At 38.9% G+C, this 22,991-nt stretch overlaps 2 protein-coding genes across 4 annotated transcripts in view; one reads left to right on the top strand and one right to left on the bottom strand.

The window, feature by feature from the left end:
• LOC107577905 (interferon regulatory factor 6-like) overlaps nucleotides 1–4,539 on the top strand; it is a 15,447-nt gene extending 10,908 nt beyond the window's left edge. Inside the window, exon 11 of the mRNA XM_016264234.1 lies at nucleotides 3,635–4,539. Coding sequence (XP_016119720.1) covers nucleotides 3,635–3,703 — 69 coding nt within the window. The 3' untranslated portion in view covers nucleotides 3,704–4,539. The remainder of the gene's footprint in view (nucleotides 1–3,634) is intronic.
• On the bottom strand, nucleotides 4,438–22,144 carry LOC107575477 (transportin-3). 3 transcript variants are annotated; one of them, XM_016262137.1, is made up of 24 exons: nucleotides 21,708–22,143; nucleotides 18,362–18,562; nucleotides 18,042–18,115; nucleotides 17,629–17,785; nucleotides 16,874–17,017; nucleotides 16,609–16,784; nucleotides 15,884–16,022; nucleotides 15,633–15,779; nucleotides 15,349–15,456; nucleotides 15,115–15,206; nucleotides 14,019–14,158; nucleotides 13,727–13,918; nucleotides 13,476–13,567; nucleotides 13,316–13,392; nucleotides 12,469–12,529; nucleotides 12,247–12,387; nucleotides 12,032–12,148; nucleotides 11,647–11,741; nucleotides 11,433–11,527; nucleotides 9,827–9,888; nucleotides 9,571–9,738; nucleotides 6,755–6,867; nucleotides 6,075–6,167; nucleotides 4,438–5,251 (listed from the first exon to the last, which is right to left on the bottom strand). In XM_016262137.1, the coding sequence occupies exons 1-23, from the start codon at nucleotides 21,825–21,827 to the stop codon at nucleotides 6,107–6,109; spliced, it is 2,772 nt and encodes a 923-aa protein (XP_016117623.1). In that variant the 5' UTR covers nucleotides 21,828–22,143; the 3' UTR covers nucleotides 4,438–5,251; nucleotides 6,075–6,106. The 3 variants fall into 3 exon arrangements, with proteins under 3 accessions (XP_016117623.1, XP_016118792.1, XP_016118172.1); XM_016262686.1 differs by lacking the exon at nucleotides 4,438–5,251 and adding an exon at nucleotides 5,653–5,674 and having other exon boundaries at nucleotides 21,708–22,144; XM_016263306.1 differs by lacking the exons at nucleotides 9,571–9,738; nucleotides 9,827–9,888 and adding an exon at nucleotides 11,115–11,282 and having other exon boundaries at nucleotides 11,371–11,527; nucleotides 21,708–22,144.
• Between the last annotated feature and the right edge of the window lie 847 nt (nucleotides 22,145–22,991).

Below are 22,991 nucleotides of genomic sequence, written 5' to 3'. Positions count from 1 at the left end.
TTTTTTTTTTTTTTTTTTTTTCATTTCAGCTGCAAAACTTTGTCAAACTCTCCATTGGTAAGATTTCTTCAAAGTGGATGTTGTTTGGAAAAAAAAAATTATTTAAAATAATTATAATAATTTTTTGCATGTTGCTTGATAGACCCTTCCAGCTACCCAGCATACCCTCCTAGAGTAGACGTTCCGTTCACCTCTCCTATTGCCGATGGCTATAATCCCACCCACCATAACCCTCCAATGAACCTCTTAAGAGATGTTGTCCATAATAACCCCAGTGGAGGTGCTCCTATGACCTCTCACCTCGCCCAGCCCAGCACCGGACCTTCGGCTAGTTCTTTGACTGAATTTCCCAGTCACAGTGCAATCAAAGTTGAGCAGGCACCATATCCCTGTGGGGGACTTCTGAACAGTCTGGGAATGGGGACTGGAGTCATACCGCCGCCTCTTCTTCAAGATGTAGTCACTCATTCTGTAGGCCCTCCAGCCATGGTGGACAGCCCAATGCAAGAGGTGCCAGTTCAAGAGGAGAACCAGGTTCATCCCTGCATCTCAGAGTTGCTGAGCAGTCCGCACATGTTGCCCTGTAAGCCTCTAATGCCTTGTTCTTTTGGATTAATGTTGCAAAAGATTTATGATGAAGACATGACTAATTTGCAGAAAAAACTTGTCCCACCGGTTCATTTTGAGTAATGCTGATGTTAATTGACTTTGCAAGAGGTGTGTATAGAGCCAATAAAAACTATGTATAGTGCACACCTTAGCTGTATTGTGAAATTATGAAAATTTCAGTTGTTAGACTGGTAATCTGTTATTATAGAAAAAGTTGATCCAAAAATGAATGGTCCGTCATCATTCACTCTCATGTATTTTCCATAGACCACAAAAAGAGAACATTAGGCTGTATGTTAATGCTGCTCTTTTCCGTACAATAAAAGTAAATGGTAACCAAATTTACAACAACAAAAAAACTTCTAAATTTTCAAAAAAGCATCATAAAATTATCACAAAAGTTGTCCAAATGACAACCGTTGACATTTGACATATTTGACATCTGCCATGATTTGTCCAACCTAGCCTAATATGTCATGATATTCCAGGTACAAAAAGGTGAGAGAAATTTTGTTTGAAATGTTTGAAAAACATTTTCAATGATCAATATAAATTTAGATTTGTTTCTCACACAAACTTATTGTATAGCTACAGAAGTCTAGTATGGACCACTTTTATAATGCGTTTTAGTAATTTTCTATCACTTTATCACCATTCGTTTTCATTGTATGTAAAATAGCAGCATCAACATTCTGCTGAACATCTCTTTTGGTTTTCCATAAAAGAAAAACAAGAAACAATGGTGAGTAAATGACGATAAAATGTTCCCTTCTTGTTTCTCTTCTATAGTAACGGATCTAGATATCAAGTTCCAGTACAGGGGTCGGACAGCTGATTCTTTGACTGTCAGTAACCCTCAGGGTTGTAGACTTTACTACGGTAATCTGGCGCCCTCACCAGAGCAAGTAGAGCTGTTCGGTCCGGTAACACTGCAGCAGGTGCTGTTCCCGGGAACCACTGAGATCCAGAACGAGAAGCAGAGGTTCTATACCGATCATCTGCTGGATGTGATGGACCGAGGGCTGATTTTGGAGATCAGGGGACAAGATATCTACGCCATCAGGCTGTGCCAGTGTAAAGTGTTCTGGTCTGGGCCAGGTGTGCCCGAGCAGGGTCCGCCCAATCCAATGGAAAGAGAAATGAAGATCAGGGTCTTCAGTCTGAACAACTTCCTCCAGGGTAAGAGGAATCGGTCTTGAATTTAAGTGATCACAATATCCAAATGTATTGTGACTGCATTACAGCACTGACAAACAATTGAGCACATATGAGACAGGGTTGGGATTCAGAACTGGCAACCACTGGATTTTCTTTGAACCAAGTTTCAGAGTTGGGAAGAATTATTTTATTTACACATTTATGCTTTTTATGTACTGTTAATGAAGAACAGCTTTAAAACTTGACAGAAATGGAACCGATTTGAGGCAACAAAATGTTCAAATCTATTCTGTCTGGCAGCACGATGGCATTAAAATACATAACACACTTTGCTCTTCATTTCGTTGCACTAGTACTAAGAAGCTTCCTGTCTTTGCTGGGAAGTGAAAAAGAGAAAATACAAAATTACCCAACACTTCAATTTTCTTCTGTATACATAAAAAAAACACTTCTGAACTTCGCATGCAATCATTTTTTAGGAGACAGTAAATGGGATCACTGTGTAGATTAGATATGTAATAGATTTAGTCAACTTTTTTTAATTTTTTTTCTTCTTCTCAGGTCTCATTTTGTATCAGAAAGGAGAGACGCCCACTCCACCACCCTTTGAGATCTACTTCTGCTTCGGTGAGGACTGGCCAGACAGAAAGCCCAAGGAGAAAAAGCTCATCATTGTCCAGGTTTGGAGATGAAACCCATGTTTATTGGTTTAATTTAGAGTGCAAAGACTCTATTTAGTTGCTTATTTGTGCAAGGTGTTAGGCTGTGCTATATCGCTAAACTGAGTTGTTAGCAATGACTCCCAGCATTATATTAACAATATAGCACAGCAACAACTTGGTAAACAGATGTTTCATATCAAATGTTACTAAACTGTGTACTTTAGCAAATCAGCTTAAAGAACCAGAGCTGTTTTATAATTTAGCATTCTTCAAAACTAGCAAACCATGCTATATTGCATTGTTAGTCATGTCAATGTTACTATGCACAATATTTCTCTTCTGAAAACAGAGCAGTTTCATAATGTAATGGAAAAACCATGCTATATTGCATTGTTAATACTGATGCACAGTGATAACCAGGCGAACAGTTGTTTCATGTCAAAGAAGTTACTATATTGTGTATTTTAACCAATCGGCATCTGAAACCAGAGCTATATTTTAAATATAGCAAACCTGAAATGAAAAGAAATGCAGCATTGTATTCACAATATATCACAGCTATAACTAGGAGAGCAAATTTCTTTTTAAGTCACAACTGTTATTATATAATGCATTTTATATATTTTAGCACTCTTTAGACTTAGCAAATCATGTTACATTGCTAAATTGTGTTAGCAAGAACATTTTGTTCACAATATAGCACTAATATAACTAGATGAACAGATGTTGTATTTTAGCCAATCAGCATCCAGAGCTACAGTTGTTTTATAATTTAGCATTGATCAAAACTTGCATAGATTGCTTTAGCAAAATAAACTTGGCTTAATAATAGACAGCATCTGCCGATACTAAAACGTGCTTTTTTCTTTATCTAGATTGTTCCAGTTGTTGCAAGAATCCTTACCGAGATGTTTTCAGGCGAGCTTTCGTGGGCCACAGACAGCATTCGGTTGCAGATCTCCAACCCTGACCTGAAAGACCAAACGGTGGAGCAGTTCAAAGAGCTCCACAGACTGTTGCAAAGTCAAAATGCGCACCTCACCTGGGCTCAAAACATCCACTAACTGAAAGAGGAGCCCATTTTTTTAATCAGCAACACCATCTTGTTCATTGCCTGCTCAGAATTGGAGGTCCTGTGGAACACTGGAATATATAGGTGCCCTCACTGATGCCATACTGAAAACATTTCCATAACGGTGGAGCAGTTCAAAGAGCTCCACAGACTGTTGCAAAGTCAAAATGCGCACCTCACCTGGGCTCAAAACATCCACTAACTGAAAGAGGAGCCCATTTTTTTCATCAGCAACACCATCTTGTTCATTGCCTGCTCAGAATTGGAGGTCCTGTGGAACACTGGAATATATAGGTGCCCTCACTGATGCCATACTGAAAACATTTCCAATGGAGACCAAACTTGACATTTCTTTTGTCTTCATGTAAACTTGTCTTTTAAAATGTTATATTTCAATAAATACCAGTGCAGTATTTTAAATGGTTGCTGACATGATCAGGTTACCACAGTATGATTCGTCCCATGAACGTTTGAGCAAACTTAGTACAACACCGACCCTGTAAAACTCTGAAATAAGCTATCACTCATAGATTTAAGACTCATATTTAATGCAAGTTCTTCGCAAGCATTACGAGAGCAGGTGGATAATATCTGCTGACCTCATCTGATAGGGTCCCTGCCAGTAACACGAATCTGTGAACTTGAACGGATATGACTATGTACTTGACTACATAAAGTTCATTCAGCAAATTGGATGTGGGAGGGGTGGCCTGAGGGTTTACTTGAGCAATTAAGAGAAACATGTGATTGTAGGGCCTTCGGAAAACTCAGACAATAGAGGAGGGTTCGATTTACTCTGACTCAGAAAACGAGACCTAAAGGACCCATGTGACTTTAAAATGAAACCTGGTCAAACAGGTTCTGAGAGCAGCAAGAGAATGTAAATCACTTCTCAAACACACAAGTGCATCTGAAATGATACGAGACAAAGATTAGTTTGTTCCTCACAATGTTGGTTTTATTTGTTCACACAATCGGCCGAAGACGATCTCTGCATCTCGAGATGTGCCAATAGGGTGAGAAAACAAAAAAAAAAAAGACTCTGCCAGTCAGTCCACTCCATAATTTACAGCATAACCTGTACGGATAAAATCCCAGCCAACTTTAAAAAGATCAAGGGTGACGCCAACTCTCCCAAGATTCTCCCTTTCCAAATGTCCCACAGGCTCAGGCTGCTGCTGTGACGATCTTTAATTTGGTAGTCGTTTTTATGGCACTGGCAGCAAAGCCATATCTTGATCTCTAAACACTTCCATGAAAATAAATCTCCATTTGTTTTTAAAAACTTACAAGTCTCTCTTTTTTTTAATGATGCATTATGATTTGCAACCAGGCACATCCTTATTTGTCGTTGGTTTTTGATGGACCCCCAGAAATCCGACCGATGCAGAAGTTCATCCATGTTTTGAAATGGGTGTGTGTGTGTGTTTCAGTGTCCATTCGATGGCCCCCCTCCCACAAGACAACGGTGTCCCTTCCGAAATATCCCCCCCTTCTCTCGGTGCGGCTGGCATCAGTGTGCTCATAGAGGTAAAAGGGAGGGATGGGGCTGCAGTCTTTTGACACCCACAAGGCAAATTGCTTTTCCTGAAACCCTGCCATTCCAAAGCTCCAATTCAATTGGTCGGCTTTCCCATGGTGCCAAGTCCCACAAATCCTTCATGCAAGAGTTCCCTTTAGTTTCTCAACAGTGGTCATCATGGCTCCCTTTGCCACTTCCTCCAAATGTTAGCAAAACAAAAAATCTGACCTGCAGAGGACAAGAACGAACATTTTACAATGCTGAATTTGTTCAGAAATATTTACATTCCAACATGTTTGACCAATGAATTTATGACTTCTCCAGTCATTTCTGACTTAATCAAACAGTTGGTGGTTGCCATTGACTTCCATAGTATTTTTTTTCCTACTATGGAAGTCAATGGCAACCACCAACTGTTTGATTACCAGCAATCTTCAAAATATCTTCTTTTGTGTTCAACATAAGAAAGCAACTCATACAGGTTCGGAACAACATGAGGGTAAGTAGATGACAGAATTTTCATTTTTGGGTGAACTATCCCTTTAAATAAACATCATTCATGGAGGAGAAAGTTTCCATGTTATGCACAATAACATGACAAATTTAGAGTTCAATATACTTCTGTCACCTTAGCAAAACAAAAAATCTGACCTGCAGAGGACAAGAACGAACATTTTACAATGCTGAATTTGTTCAGAAATATTTACATTCCAACATGTTTGACCAATGAATTTATGACTTCTCCAGTCATTTCTGACTTAATCAAACAGTTGGTGGTTGCCATTGACTTCCATAGTATTTTTTTTCCTACTATGGAAGTCAATGGCAACCACCAACTGTTTGATTACCAGCAATCTTCAAAATATCTTCTTTTGTGTTCACCATAAGAAAGCAACTCATACAGGTTCGGAACAACATGAGGGTGAGTAGATGACAGAATTTTCATTTTTGGGTGAACTATCCCTTTAAATAAACATCATTCATGGAGGAGAAAGTTTCCATGTTATGCACAATAACATGACAAATTTAGAGTTCAATATACTTCTGTCACCTGGTCTTGCAGCATCAGCAGGTAAAAGACAGCTATCGGTACAGCCTGGTAAACTCTCTTATCGCCCAACAAACCTGTTTACATTCCTCTGCACTAGGGTGACAGATTAATAGATAGATGGAGAAAAAGAGAACAAATTAGCATCACTTTTCATCAGGCTAATAAACAATGAGCTGGTCTATTATTACTAATCACAGGTCAATTTCCAAACACGCCGAAAGCATGGGCGAGCAACACAAGGCGCTGCATCAATCAGTCTGGCGTGGTTTGGACTTTCCATGCAACACTGTGACTCATTCTGCTTTGTAAGAATATGCATTTGACATCTGTGCATAACACCATGCTGGGAGGCTCCTCGTTCCTCAGGTCAAGACTTGCCAAAGTATGAGATACTTCACCCTCTTGGACGACTGGTTATGGGAACTTGTTTATGCATGCCGTACTAAGCAAACCACAAGGAGAACCGAACGTGCACCAACTTGCAATACCTCAAAAGACAAATGTTGCCTGTAATCTACACTGATAAGCACGATTACTTTTTATTATAGACAAAAGCACTTTTAATTAAGGAACAGGCACATTTCTTCAGGAGTGTAATTCAATTATAATGAAATTATCTTAATGCAGTCGATGTTCATGGCCTTCTTTGAAAGCTCAGGTGACGGCAGGCACAAACTCACCTTGTGACCTGCTTATGGAAGTCGGTGAGCTGCTTGTGTGTGACGGTTAGAGCGCCTCCTGCTGTTTCTTTTGGAAGACCCTTCAGTGCGGTTTCCAGCCAGCGGCAAAATGTCTAGAGACACCGAGACAGCCACAACATGTGACAATTTTGACATCACAGCCTCATTTATGAAAGGAAATTGATACAGAACATCTCTTTAAGATCTCTGAAAAGTATTTAAAAGACAAGATTAGTCAACCCTCTATGCACACCTTGGTAATAAATCACCATTGGCTAGTACATTTTTTAGTTTACTCGCCAGACTAAAGATTCCACCAAATCAGTTTCATCTTCATTATGAATGAAAATGTATGAATGCATATTTGTCATTTTAACTGAACTTAGGACTGGTGGTGGTGCTTGAGACATTGTTGATCATTCTGTAAAAAAAAAAAAACTAACAATAACACTGATCATATAATTATAATACTAATAATTAAAGTAGAATTGGAATAGTGTGGAGAGCAAAGCTTGAGCACGCAGTGTTCAAAATGAGTCAAGGTGAGTGAAATATCTGCGTTAAACTTATACTTAGCCTCTAACTCAGGGGTGCCCAAACTCGGTCCTGCAGAGTTTAGCTCCAACCCCAATTAAACACACCTGAACCAGCTAATCAAGCTCTTATAGGCATACTAGAAACTTACCAGCAGGTGTGTTGAGGCAAGTTGGAGCTAAACTCTGCAGGACACCAGCCCTCCAGGACGGAGTTTGGGCACCCCTGCTCTAACTCAAACACTGGCGAGCGAAATCTAACAATATATTAGCCAATGGCTAACGATAGACATTATTTGGTCACCTAGCATGGAAATTTAGTCACATATGCGAGTGAATTACTCACATTTTAGAGGGTTGTTAGTATAAATGATTAAAAGTGTTTAGTAGAAGTTACTGGTTATCACATAAAAAAAATAAAGTGAAAAAAAAAAGATTAAAAAAACTAAAAAAAACGTAAAAAAAAAAATTCAATTTATCAAGTTTTTTTAAGAACAAAAAATAATAAAATAAAATACCTCATGTCTGTAAAATGCAGCCCGCTACAATGCAAGTAAATCACTTATAAACTTTCATGCTAGGTGTCTAAATTAACAATAACACTGATCATATAATTATAATACTAATAATTAAAGTAGAATTGGAATAGTGTGGAGAGCAAAGCTTGAGCACGCAGTGTTCAAAATGAGTCAAGGTGAGTGAAATATCTGCGTTAAACTTATACTTAGCCTCTAACTCAGGGGTGCCCAAACTCGGTCCTGCAGAGTTTAGCTCCAACCCCAATTAAACACACCTGAACCAGCTAATCAAGCTCTTATAGGCATACTAGAAACTTACCAGCAGGTGTGTTGAGGCAAGTTGGAGCTAAACTCTGCAGGACACCAGCCCTCCAGGACGGAGTTTGGGCACCCCTGCTCTAACTCAAACACTGGCGAGCGAAATCTAACAATATATTAGCCAATGGCTAACGATAGACATTATTTGGTCACCTAGCATGGAAATTTAGTCACATATGCGAGTGAATTACTCACATTTTAGAGGGTTGTTAGTATAAATGATTAAAAGTGTTTAGTAGAAGTTACTGGTTATCACATAAAAAAAATAAAGTGAAAAAAAAAAGATTAAAAAAACTAAAAAAAACGTAAAAAAAAAAATTCAATTTATCAAGTTTTTTTAAGAACAAAAAATAATAAAATAAAATACCTCATGTCTGTAAAATGCAGCCCGCTACAATGCAAGTAAATCACTTATAAACTTTCATGCTAGGTGTCTAAATAATGTCTATCTTAGCCACTGGCTAATAAATTGTTAGATTTAGAGTACAAGTCACTCGGTCTTTAAAGCGCACAATTCCTATTGGTATCAATGGATGCTATATGTAAATTACCAGCCCTCCAGGACCGAGTTTGGGCACCCCTGCTCTAACTCAAACACTGGCGAGTGAAATCTAACAATATATTAGCCAATGGCTAACGATAGACATTATTTGGTCACCTAGCATGGAAATTTAGTCACATATGCGAGTGAATTACTCACATTTTAGAGGGTTGTTAGTATAAATGATTAAAAGTGTTTAGTAGAAGTTACTGGTTATCACATAAAAAAAATAAAGTGAAAAAAAAAAGATATATTAAGAAACAAAAAAAACCTAAATTTATCAAGTTTTTTTAAGAACAAAAAATAATAAAATAAAATACCTCATGTCTGTAAAATGCAGCCCGCTACAATGCAAGTAAATCACTTATAAACTTTCATGCTAGGTGTCTAAATAATGTCTATCTTAGCCACTGGCTAATAAATTGTTAGATTTAGAGTACAAGTCACTCGGTCTTTAAAGCGCACAATTCCTATTGGTATCAATGGATGCTATATGTAAATTATATTCTTTGTAGTGTTTTCCTGTCAAAATGACACTAGTTTGTTTGGAATTATTCAGCCTTAATGAACAAGCAGAAGCCACTGCCGCTTCCATCGATAGTGGGCAGAACTAATCAGCCGGCATGTGGCAATCTCATTGGCTAACTCTCACCTATTACCATCCACATTTAGATTTCAGCAAATCAGTTCAAGCGAACACAGACAATGTGATTAATATTCATTAAGCCAAAAGCTGTACAAATATAAGCTGATTCGGTGGAGTCTGAGAAATAAATGTAAAAAAAAAAAGATTACTAGCCAATGGCGATTCTATTGCCAAGGTGTATGGAGATATTTGAAATGTGTAAAGGTTAATCTGTATTTGAGGGACATTCCAAAAGTGTTGAGTGTTCAAAAAAAACTTACCGGCCGATCAAAGACCATTATCTCCCAGAGTACCTCTGCTACATCAGGCAGCGTGTAAGGTGGCAGACAGAAACAGCAGGTGTTGATCAGCTGAGTCACTAGCTGCTGCCCGTGCTGCTCCATCACCTGGCCAATCAGACGCTTTCGCACCTCAAAGTCATCCTCGTGCTGAAAGAGAAGAAATCAGTTATATACAATGAAAATTTATATATACACAAGGTCTTTCGATTGGTTTAGCTTGATCGACATCGCTTACATCATTGGTGACCCCGGTGTGAATAAGGTCTCGGATGAACTTCATGACGCTGCAGTTGGCATCTCGATGGTCCAGGGTGGTAGAAGCGATGGCACACTGGTAACAATAACACTGATCATATAATTATAATACTAATAATTAAAGTAGAATTGGAATAGTGTGGAGAGCAAAGCTTGAGCACGCAGTGTTCAAAATGAGTCAAGGTGAGTGAAATATCTGCGTTAAACTTATACTTAGCCTCTAACTCAGGGGTGCCCAAACTCGGTCCTGCAGAGTTTAGCTCCAACCCCAATTAAACACACCTGAACCAGCTAATCAAGCTCTTATAGGCATACTAGAAACTTACCAGCAGGTGTGTTGAGGCAAGTTGGAGCTAAACACTGCAGGACACCAGCCCTCCAGGACCGAGTTTGGGCACCCCTGCTCTAACTCAAACACTGGCGAGTGAAATCTAACAATATATTAGCCAATGGCTAACGATAGACATTATTTGGTCACCTAGCATGGAAATTTAGTCACATATGCGAGTGAATTACTCACATTTTAGAGGGTTGTTAGTATAAATGATTAAAAGTGTTTAGTAGAAGTTACTGGTTATCACATAAAAAAAATAAAGTGAAAAAAAAAAGATATATTAAGAAACAAAAAAAACCTAAATTTATCAAGTTTTTTTAAGAACAAAAAATAATAAAATAAAATACCTCATGTCTGTAAAATGCAGCCCGCTACAATGCAAGTAAATCACTTATAAACTTTCATGCTAGGTGTCTAAATAATGTCTATCTTAGCCACTGGCTAATAAATTGTTAGATTTAGAGTACAAGTCACTCGGTCTTTAAAGCGCACAATTCCTATTGGTATCAATGGATGCTATATGTAAATGATATTCTTTGTAGTGTTTTCCTGTCAAAATGACACTAGTTTGTTTGGAATTATTCAGCCTTAATGAACAAGCAGAAGCCACTGCCGCTTCCATCGATAGTGGGCAGAACTAATCAGCCGGCATGTGGCAATCTCATTGGCTAACTCTCACCTATTACCATCCACATTTAGATTTCAGCAAATCAGTTCAAGCAAACACAGACAATGTGATTAATATTCATTAAGCCAAAAGCTGTACAAATATAAGCTGATTCGGTGGAGTCTGAGAAATAAATGTAAAAAAAAAAAAGATTACTAGCCAATGGCGATTCTATTGCCAAGGTGTATGGAGATATTTGAAATGTGTAAAGGTTAATCTGTATTTGAGGGACATTCCAAAAGTGTTGAGTGTTCAAAAAAAACTTACCGGCCGATCAAAGACCATTATCTCCCAGAGTACCTCTGCTACATCAGGCAGCGTGTAAGGTGGCAGACAGAAACAGCAGGTGTTGATCAGCTGAGTCACTAGCTGCTGCCCGTGCTGCTCCATCACCTGGCCAATCAGACGCTTTCGCACCTCAAAGTCATCCTCGTGCTGAAAGAGAAGAAATCAGTTATATACAATGAAAATTTATATATACACAAGGTCTTTCGATTGGTTTAGCTTGATCGACATCGCTTACATCATTGGTGACCCCGGTGTGAATAAGGTCTCGGATGAACTTCATGACGCTGCAGTTGGCATCTCGATGGTCCAGGGTGGTAGAAGCGATGGCACACTGGATGATGTGGACGATAATACTGCTGTTCACCAATGTCACGGGACTGCGCTGGACAAACCTGAAATAACGAGAGGAAATAGCTTATCTTAATGAATTTTATTTTTGTGTGGCAAGTCACTTATTTTGAACTCATTTCATCATATCAGATTGCTTGTTTTTCTAACGTAGAACTGATACCTTGTGACGAGTCTAAAAAGATCGTCCACTGTGTCGGGGTGATTGCGCAGACCATTAGGCTGCTCTAACAGCTGGAAGGTCGGCATACAGAGAGCCTGCAAGAGTGAAAGATACAGCTACTGATCAATAACACTTAGGTCATCATCATCAATCATAATCAACTCAACGCGGCACAAGATTCAAATGAAATAACTTTGTAAGTGGGTCAATGACATGAGAAGAACAAAACACTAAAATAAGTACTTTCTGTATTAATGTTGGCTTCATAATGTTTTGAAAAACTTTCATACCAAGTTCAAGTTTAATATAAAAATATTACATATATGTATGATGTCTGAAGTCTATCTACATGAGACTGGAGTATGCTGGTGTGTTTTAGGCGTACCTGTAGCATATCCAACAGGCCTTGTCTGCATCCTTCCTCCATGCCGTACTCGTCCACTAGAATGCTGCCCAGGTACAGGAAACAGGAGTGAGGGTACACCTGGTACACACTCACCATCTGAAACACAAATACATTTTTGAGATCTACAGTTTGTTCTATTTCAGAAACACACTCTCCGATCAGTGGATGTGCATTTTTAAGGCACAAAGACAAACCTGAGTAACAAGTGGCTGTAATAGGGAAGCAGAGCCTTTGCCTACGCAACGCACTGCAAATCTCAGGCAGCGGCAGCAGCGCTCCACTATCCGGTTATCATTCTGGTGGGCGTTTAACGTCTCAGACAACACCGGCCAGATCTACAACAAAGAACAGTGATGATCAGAAAGAAACACATTTACAGACAAATACTGTGTCATTCAACACACAGCTAAACATACCTCTTGAATGACTTTCTGGCAGGGGTGTGTCTGTCCATTCTCTACTATGGGGTTTGTGTGTCTAATAGAGACAAAATTTCAACCCTTTAAAAACAGCATGAACTGAAACAGCACACACTTAACTGTGACATTTTTGTGAAATGAAGATTTAATGAGAGATAATGGGGGGAGGAATTCAATTTGCCTGGATTGTGAAATATTATATACACACTTGCAGAAAAGGCCTTCGTTTATTAATTAATGCTATTTAAAGACTTTTTTAACAATAACATGCAGATTGTGAACTTTACAAGCAAGAGAATATGGTGTAGAATTCAGATTAAATGTTATTTAATATCATTTGTTATCTATACTTCGTAATTATTTTCGCAAACATTTCAAAACTTTAAACAGTTTCAAAACTAGGAGGCCAAATTCTACACTCGTTTTTAAATTTTTAAGTCTCAAAGCCATAAAAAAAAAAAAGAGAAGGGTGTTTTTGTTTAGTTTTGAACCACTATGCCAACTTCTATAGCTATTTTCATGGAAAAATCCAGATTAAAATAATATTAATGTTAAAAATGAATTTAAACAAAAACTAAAATAATAAATGACCAAACCAATAAATAAATTAACTAAAAACAAAAATCTATAAATTATCAAACTATTATTTAATAAACATTCCATGTATACGTATTAATACATTAAACTACTAACACCTTCCCAGAAAGTACTTTAAAATCCTTTTCAAGAGTGTCAGTTGGAAAAAAAAAAAAAGGACTTTCTCAAAGGACTAGAAATATTCAGTCCAATAAAATGTTTCACAATATTGCACTTGAAGTGCAAAGGTGGTGATGTTGAGTCTCACCTGAAGATAACAGCCAGTCTGTCCAGCCACACAGTGGGGTCTGATGACTTCCCACTACTGGAGTCCTGAGCCAGCAGCTGGACACAAAGACAACACATTACTTTATTGAGTTAATCACCGTCAGTGAGAAATACAGATCACACAGTAACGAGTATCTAACCTTCCTCAGTGCCATGACCTGAACCGCACACAGATCGTTCAGACACTCCGCGATCTTCTCCAGGGGGAGGCGGGCCAACACCAACGCTGTGCCTGAGATAAACCAATCACACTACTTAAACAAAACCAGCCATACGACAAAGGCATGACTAAGATCAACAGATAAATGTTGACTGCTTATATATATACATATATTTAAAAAAGCTTATTATATAAATTTTTTTTTTAAATTAACATGGATCCCCAACACACCTTTCAGTAAGCCAACCGCAGCATCCGTTGACAGGGCAAATGAGTCAAGCAAGCGGGCGATGTTCAGCAGGCCCTGGAAGTGCTGCGCCATGTGATCTCGACACACCGAGCAGATGTTGTGAATGGCTTTAGCTGCCACAGAGGCCAACGGCTTCTCCCGCAAACCCTTCATCAGGAAATTCAAAACAGGATCTACCAACCCAATACAGACATCATGAATACACACAGAGAAACAAAACATCTTATGAGTGAAGATCATGTATCATGTAATAAACCAGATTGTGACAGTCACCTAACATGCAAGGGTTCCGGTCGATCACTTCGCTCATCTCGCCAACCAGCTCGATGCTGGTGTAGCGAACAGCAAGGTGGACCGTCTCGGGAAGCAACACTATCTGCTCCAGCACCTCCGTTAGTGTGGGATTATTCTCACTAGGAACCAGCAAAGGGAGAGGGAGACAATTTACAGTTACAAACAAAAAGCTCTATGTGCTACAGAATCACCAGTGTTTTTGACAAATGCCTAGGGATGGGTAAAGTCCAAAGTATACTTCAGCCGTCCGCGCACTGTCCTTGTGACACAATTTTCGTCATCAGAACTGTCCAACTTTTGCGACTGCACAGACGGTCTGCATACAACAGTGCAAGGTTAATGTTGAGACAGAACGAGTCAAGTAGATGGTACTGAGTATGTGCCGAGCTCGTCCATCCGCGGTTGAGTATACTTTGAAAGCTGTGCTGACACAGCTGTGCGCGAGACGAAAAGGAACGCAGAAAGTGAAGTATACCTGGGCCTTAAAAGTAGAGATTTTATGATTAATGTCTTTTGTTGTGTAAAATAGCTTAAAAAAAAAAAAAGATGAGTTAATCAATCTGAAACACTGCCCTATATAATTAATTACAGTATTAGCAGAAAGAGAATTTTTCATATTTAACCAAAACGGACTGAACAATATCCAAAAGAATCAGAACCAAATCAGATAAGAATCAAATCGAGAGCTTGTGAATCAGAATCTAAATAAATCTGAAATTCTGCATCAATAACCAGAGCTATACAAAATTTCTGAAATATATATCTTTTTAAATCCATATCAGCATCAAAGTCTATATTCATAGCAAAATTAAAAATAGACAATATACAGTAAACCTTACAAAATTTTATTCCAATAAATAACTACATAAAATCCTTCAGTTTACAAATGATAACTGTATCATTAAACATTACAAAGAAGTTTGAGCCTTTTAAGTCTCAAAACACAGGACAATAAGATAATGAAATGTATATAATCTGCAATAGTATGACTCAAAGTTTGCACTACCCCAGCCACAGGTGTGAATTTGAGTCTTGAATATGCAGCTGTTTTGTCATGACTGAAAGTGATACTTACGGATCGATACTCTTAGCAATTGAAGCCATGATGAACAAAACGGCCTCAGTTACTTCCCATGGGGGGTTTCCCTCCTTCAGAGTCGAATACAGCTGATAAGAGGACACAAAGCATTTATAGTAAGGTTGAATATTCCCTTTCGCGTCTCAGTAAATCACCCTAAATTTTAATATCATTTTGAGGCCTTTTCCTCAAATCACTTTCAGTTCATGTTTCTATTAGTATAAATTCTACCTGTGAGAAACACTCCATGGAGCCGACTAGGAAAATGACATCTTTCACAAGATCAGACACTCTCATCCTGAACTCGCCGAAATCATCCGTGTCCTCTGGGACTCCTTCCTGTACAAGAAACACACAATAAGTGATGAAGAAAAACAAATCATGAAAACATGAAGCTTATTCAATTTTGTTGCACAAAAGCAATAAGTACTGGAAAGAAGTGGCTTGTATTTGAATGATTCAAGTATTTCCTGTGAAGAAGGAAGAGAAAGATAAGGGAAGGGAAGGATGCTCACATGATCTGCGTCAAGCTGGCAGTGGCGGGCGAGACTGTGCAGTAGTCTCTGTATGTACGGCTTGAACACTCTGTGGAGAGCTGGATCGTTCATTTTATAAAGATGTTCTCCCAGACGATACCAGAAGTTGAATGAGATTTCAACCACCTGAAGGAGGACAAAGATTCCCAACAGAGAGTTAAGAGGATGCTTCAAAATCTCAGTCACTTTCACTTATCATTATGTGTGAATGTGTCAGCTTTCACTCTCACCTCATACTGGGGATGTCCGGCACAAATAAGCAGTAACTCTAGGATGCGTAGATCTCCCATTCCCAGGCCAGGAGTCCTTACTGTCATCTCCAAAAACGTCTCACACAATTCCGTAAAGATCCGGCAATAATTTAGCACCCTGTGGTGGAAAAGCAAGAAAAGGGGGAAAAAAAAGAAAGAAAAAAAAAACATGCAGTTTACAACACAGATCTCTTGCTCGGTCCCAAAACCTAAAGAGCTTCCTGATAGAGTATGAATACGCTGCCTTTTTCAAATTATAAGGATTAGTGAGTTTTCTTTCAATAGGAATGCAAACCCATGTGAAAAACAAATCCATCATGGTGGAAACAGCAAATGAAATGAAATCATTTGTGAGAAGAGTCTCTCATTTATAGTATTGTGCAATTTGGTCCTTCACTGTATCAAAATCTGAACTCTACTGAAATCAATTGTGGCTCGAGTCTCTCATTTAGAGTATTGCACAATTTGAGGTTTTATCTTTGCAGCATGCTAACATCAAACTCAACAGAAATCACCCAAGAGTCCAGTCTCCTGTTCGCTTAGCATGACAAGCGCGATTTGTTTTAGCTACCCATGTAGACTATTCCAACTGCCACTTATATGGTCCCATGAGACTTAAGATGCCGTCTTATGGCATCTGACTGGGTATCAGAACAGAGCCTGCATGACCTGCGTACATTGATCACAAATGATGCCAAACGTACTTATCGAGGTCCTCTCGGGCTACGGCCATGTGGTAGGCTGTTTCTAGAGAGAGGACTCCCTGGAAGAGCTGCATGGCCAGAGGCATGTGTACAGCCACATTCTCGATCGCGTACAGTGCTGAGCACACGCAGTCTGACGCCGCCTCGTGCAGGTTTGTGGACGTCTCATCCCTCTGCTGTAATGAAGTGTGGGGAAAACAAGATCTTTTTAAAGTAAGAGAAAGTGGGAGCTAAGTGAACACCCGACTACATTGTCTGACCTTACCAGCACTTGGAAGAGAATCATCAGCAGTTGATTGTTAGCCATGAAGTTGTTGTCCAGCACTCCTAAATTAAACCAGCTCCCCAAACACCGGAACACCTTGATAAGCATCTTCTCATCATGTCCAGACTTCTCTGCACATGTCATCTGATCATGGAAATACAACAACATCCAAGCTCAGAATCATAAACCATTATTTAAATGTTTATGCAGGGCCTAAACCACTAAAATGATTTGCATGGATAGATTGATGGCACAGAATTAGCAAGGTAAAAGCAACAGACAATGGTCCCATAGAGGAAGAGATGTGTTTTTATGCCTGGCAAACTTCATTGTGTGAATTTTGCTGATTTAAATAAGATAAATCTAGTTGGCTAGTAAAGATAATGTCCAAATTCCAAAAGCAATCGCTATAATGAACTAAATTACTTTTTTTTTCGTAATATATCTATATGTATATATATAAAAACTTACAAATTGTAATATATAAGATTTCCAATTTTTTTATAAACATTTAATAAACAAATGTAAATATATTTTAAACACTTACAAATTTACAAAAAAAAAAAATACCACAATTTTAAATAATAATAATAATAATAATAATAATGATAATTAGCAATACCTGCATGGAAATTAATGTCTCTTGCATGCTTTAAGTGTCTGGAGTATGTGTGATAACCATTAAACTTTGGAACGACAGGCTAGGCATCTTATTTGATGATAGAAATTGTTGTGCAGATATAACCGTGTTATACCAGAAGAGTGACCACTGTGGTAGAGTAGTAGGCCAGATCCTCAATGATCTCCGTCCGTCGATTGGCTCCGATCCTTAGAGAGCGACTATGCACCTCCTCCGGCAGAACGGTGAGTATCTCAATCAGGAACGGCATGGAGGACACATCATTACTGTATCTGGAAGAAGAGTAACAGAGCGTTGGGTAGATTATGAAGTTTCAAGGTGACACCAACTACTTTAATTATTTTAGAATTATTACACATGTAATTTTTGAGCTCATAAAGTCGCTTTTGCAGCCAAGCAATCCTGGCTTACTTTCATTATCTGTAATATCCATTTTGGAGTATTCCTTCAATATTAATTGTAAACAGGGTCACGGATAAGGAACATATCAATAACATGCAAATGAAAAAGTCTGGAGTGGATTCTTACTTTTCTATCAGGGTTTGAACACAGCCTTTCCACGAGGCCATCTGAAGAGCCAGATCTGCGATTGCCAACGCAAGCTGGGAAAGAGAATGACATTAAAACACCAGTGACACTTTCTTAACAGTTCTCAATATGTAGCACTGCAGTGTGGTCGAGATGGACAGTCCCTGTAAACACCTCACAGTCACACTACATGTCCAATAAACAATCATGAATGCCAGATGTTTGAGATCAACACCACTGATTTTCATTTGGATTCAGGACACAAATCATGTCACGTTTAGCAGATACAACCCGAGTTCAAACAGACGATGGGACGTTACCTGTGTGACGATGATGGGAGACAGGTCTTTGAGGTTCTGGATGTGAGACAGGAGTGAATCTCTCAGTGCGGTGTGGGTCTCTGGGGGAAGCTCATAGAACGATGTCTGGATCTTCATCTTCATTGTCTGGGCTGCGAAGTAACACGATTCCACGTCCTGCTTCAGCTGCAGGAGCTGATCCGAGATCTCCCACGCGTACATCTGCACAGGAAAACAACTTCAATGAGGAAGTGCCAATAACAAAAGAAATTATTTACAGATGATCTGCATATTTATCCACTTATAATTTCCATTTTCTGATATTTTTATGTCTCCTTTGCTCCCTTTCTGTCCTTCAGCTGCTCCCATTAAAGGTCACCACAGCAAAATGATCAATAATGCGAAAATATTTAAGGTTCACTTCACCTCAGTAGCCTTAAAAGGTAGGGTAGGCGATTTCAGAGGCTAGCAATAGCAAGATAGCTTTGAAAGCATAAGATCCCACCCTCCCTGCAAATCACTCTCCAAAGCCACGCCTCCTCCAAAACACATGAATGCACACTGGCTGACCAGCGACACAATGAGAGACGCCGTTGGTGGAGGGTTGAACGCAATGCTGTCAGATTACCTCATGTCTTATTCACCAGTGAGAAAACATTACAGTGCAAAGCGCATAATATTACAATAATAACGCTTTCCATTCTCGCTCGGTCTGCAATAGCGTAATGAATGCACTGATGACGTATCATGACTGCGCGGCGGTATGCAAATACATACGTTTACAGGCAGGAAGGACAACTTATCGTAGTCCTCGGACCGAGGGATATGATTGGACGAGCATTTTATGGTCCTACGCCTTCCACAGGCGATAAAAACGCATATAAATACAGTGATTGCCATCGGGATGTGAAGAGACTTTCAAACAGAATAACAAAATATGTCTTTAAACCAAATCACCTACCTGCCTTTAAATAAACGGTACTCTCTCATTTCACATAGATAATCAGCATTATATCAGTCACTCCACTCTCTAGATATCACTATCAGCCACTGTACATCAAGTTGGACCAGTTGTATTTTGCATAAATAAGGAAAAGCAAAAAAAGAAACACTTCTACATCAGGTCGCATCACACAAACATAAATATTGCTAATGCAAATAAATAGCAGCATCAGGAACCAGGAACATATCATGTGTAGCTTTCACTACACAACCTGAAAATACAGACTGTCAGGATAGATCAACTTAAGTGTCTTAAGGTGAAGCCATGTAATTCATACTGTTGACATCATAATATTGCAGCGCATTTTAGGGAAAAAGGCAATTCGTATTGAATTTACTGCATTCAGCAGTCTTGACTCTTTTGTCAAATTATAGGGTCATTTCAGATTTCAACAGAACAGAAATCAGAAATCAGAAATCAATTTAATACAATACTCACAAACTGACATTTAGACTTACTGGGAGTCTGGATAAATGTAATCCAATTAATTGGTCCCCGGGTTTATTTCATGAAAATATTAAACAATTTTTATTATAAATAAATAAATATATATATATATATATATATATATATATATATATATGAGAGACAGTATATATGAGACAGACAGTCTTGGTACAGACAAGACAGTTAACTTAAAGGGATAGTTCACCCAAAAATTTAAATTCTGTCATCATTCACTTATCATCAAGAACCCAATGACTTCCATAGTATTAAAGGCAGAGTAAATGATTTTTCAAAAACACTTTAGAAAACTGAATCGGGCCGAATCGCAAAACAAACTTGTAGCCAATCAGCAATAAGGGGCGTGTCTACTCATAATGTGGAGGAAAGCGCATTCAGTGCATGGGACGGACATTAGCAAGCCGAGCGACAGAAAGATAGAGATGGCGGATAAAAAACAAAAGAGGAAAACGTCTGCGGAACGATAAGGCAAGAAGTAGGACCCGTGTAAATATCGGATCAGCTTTCCAGCGCTGGAGAGAACTCAAGGAGCGGAAGGCCTGCGATCGGACACCGAGATTGCTTTGTTTCTTCTCAATAGGTGAGTAACACCGTGTCTACAACAGCTTAAGTCTGCCTACACTGGACGCGATCAAACGACCGTTGAAAACCATTGGAAATTTGTGTCAGCACGTCATAAATAGAACCCGGCAGCAGTTTTCTGTCTGGGATTTGTTGCTCCGCGCCGCTCACATCCGTAGACACGGTGTAACATTGGTTTTGCTTTGTTTCACAGAACTAATCGTTGCCTGGGTTGCGTACGTATATGTGGAGCGAAGCTATCAAAATAGGGGCGAGACCCTTTTGGGGTAGGGGCGTGTTTGTTTTGGTGATTTCAAATATCAACATTGGCTACCAGAAATCACTTACTCTGCCTTTAATCCATACTATGGAACTCAATGGCCACCATCAACTGTTTGGTTACCTTCAAAATATCTTCTTGTGTGTTCAGAAGAAAGAAATTCATACAGGTTTGAAACGAGATGAGTGTGAGTAAACAACAGAATTTTCATTTTTAGGTGAACTATCCCTTTAAGTATCATATGTGAAGCCATGCAATTCACACTATTAACATAATATTGCGCCACTTAGTTCTGCAATAAGCAACAAATGCGTTGTTCTTAACCCCAACAATCTTAACACCTTCCTTATCACTAATCTTACACTTTGCTGAAGTGGAACTAAGCGAAGAACCAGTAACTCAAAGGGCAAAACAGCAGAGGCAACATAAATGCATCTACACTGGAATTACAATTGCGGTGTTGATGTTATAATATCAATATTTAAAATATGTCTAATGATGCTATAAAAAAAAAGCTGTATATCCAAATCAGTCATGTCTGAATTCAACCTACCCTGCTGGTAAACCCAGCTTAAACTAGATGGGTTTTGAAACAGTAGCTGGTTTCCAGCTAGTCTAGAATGGTAAAACATCTTAAACCAGCAAATAATAGCTACTAGTTGGTTATTCCGGTTTATACGGTGGACAAGCTGGTTTTTGGAACATGGTCAACCAGCTACAAGGAACTAGCTAACATGTTTAAAACACAGTCATCAGCTTACTAACAAGGTGGTCTAGATGATAAACCCTATTTTCTGCTAAACTTGCTGCTTAAATCTACCCAAAACTCGATCTAAAGCCATCAAACCACAGCTGAATGGATTCAGCAATGGATACAAATAAACCCGACAACAGTCCAAACACATGTGACCACCGCCACTTCCCCACACAGCTGCTGTTTATGGTTCTTAAAGCTTCACTGCGGCCTTAACGGACACTATTTGCAATGCAGTACATATCGTTAATGTTTATTAGTGGGCGAAGGTGCTGTGGCGCAGTAGGCCCGCTCATGAACGCACCGATCTCTGCAGCTCTCCCAGCCAGACCGAGGCGCGCTCCTTGCCGGCAGGGTCCGGGTCGTGATACAGCGCCTGCACGGCCTGGTAAACCAGCGGCAGATTGGGTTTCCCGCCTTCCATAGCGTTCTTCTGTTCCTAGAGGGTGTAGATATGAGGTAAATAACACGGCTTGCGCTTCTCGGAAGGTTGTAGACGCGCAGGTTGACTGTTTATTGGGCCCTCGCGTTCTCCGATCTGGCCGCCATCTCAAGCAGACATATGGCGCTCCTGTCAAACAAGTCCGTGTGGAAACCGCGGCACAGGAACTAAAATGAGTCCGGACTACAGCGGTTTTATAATAATAACGCGCTATTCGTGCAGTTCTTGGAAATATATCCTCTTCTGAACAGGAACAGGTTGGAATGAACGTATTTTAACGTTTGTGATTTGAGTATATGCAGAGGTATACTTGTTACGTGGATCATTTCATTAGAGACACACCCACTGCTGCACACTATTAAGGGTCACTCTCATGAAAAGGTGACGGATTCATAATCATTAACACTTCGATTCTTTTAGGATTTTCAAGGAAGAAATACTTTTAGGGGGAAAGGCACTTATTTAATTTACTGCAATCAGCAGAACAGAAGTAAAAAAAATTTTTTTAATTAATTTAATGAAATACAAAGGTTTTCAAAAGGTATGTTTACACTTTTTTTTTTTAAATGCAGTCCTGTTAATTAGTCCCAAAGTATATATTGCCTAAAATATTAAACCAAAAAAAGTGAGATTTTATACCACCGATTACAATCAAATACTACGTTTTATTTAAACAGTCAGTCAAGTGTCTGATTTAAGTCTTCATTAGCCACACCTAGCATAACACAGTAGAAGTTCTGGTTCATTTCAAGTGAGATATGGGAAAATATCTTTTACTTGTTAGAATTCAACTGAGTCAGTACCCGCCCCGACTGAACTGCTTTGATTCACTAAAAAGAACCGGTTCAGAAGAGTCATTCGTGAGGGAATCGGACCACACCGGTCGTCCTGAATGTTGATTCACCAAAAGAACTGAATAATAAAATTACATTTTTATTAATAATAAAAATAATAAAAATTCGTGTATTTCAGTATTGCTGTGCTGTTGTTATTATCTATATTATATGACTAGTAATTTACACTTTATTGATTGCATTTGTTGTTCGACAAACACTGGTTTAATAGCATATTTTATTACGTTACTAACCCTACATTTATTAATAGGCTATTTTTACTTTATGACCTACATTTCTGCTGTACAAGTTG

The sequence above is a fragment of the Sinocyclocheilus grahami genome, unplaced genomic scaffold, assembly GCF_001515645.1.
Source record: "Sinocyclocheilus grahami isolate Dianchi unplaced genomic scaffold, SAMN03320097.WGS_v1.1 scaffold1.1, whole genome shotgun sequence".
NCBI classification, from domain to species: Eukaryota; Metazoa; Chordata; class Actinopteri; order Cypriniformes; family Cyprinidae; genus Sinocyclocheilus; species Sinocyclocheilus grahami.
This window is presented reverse-complemented; position numbering and strand designations above follow the sequence as displayed.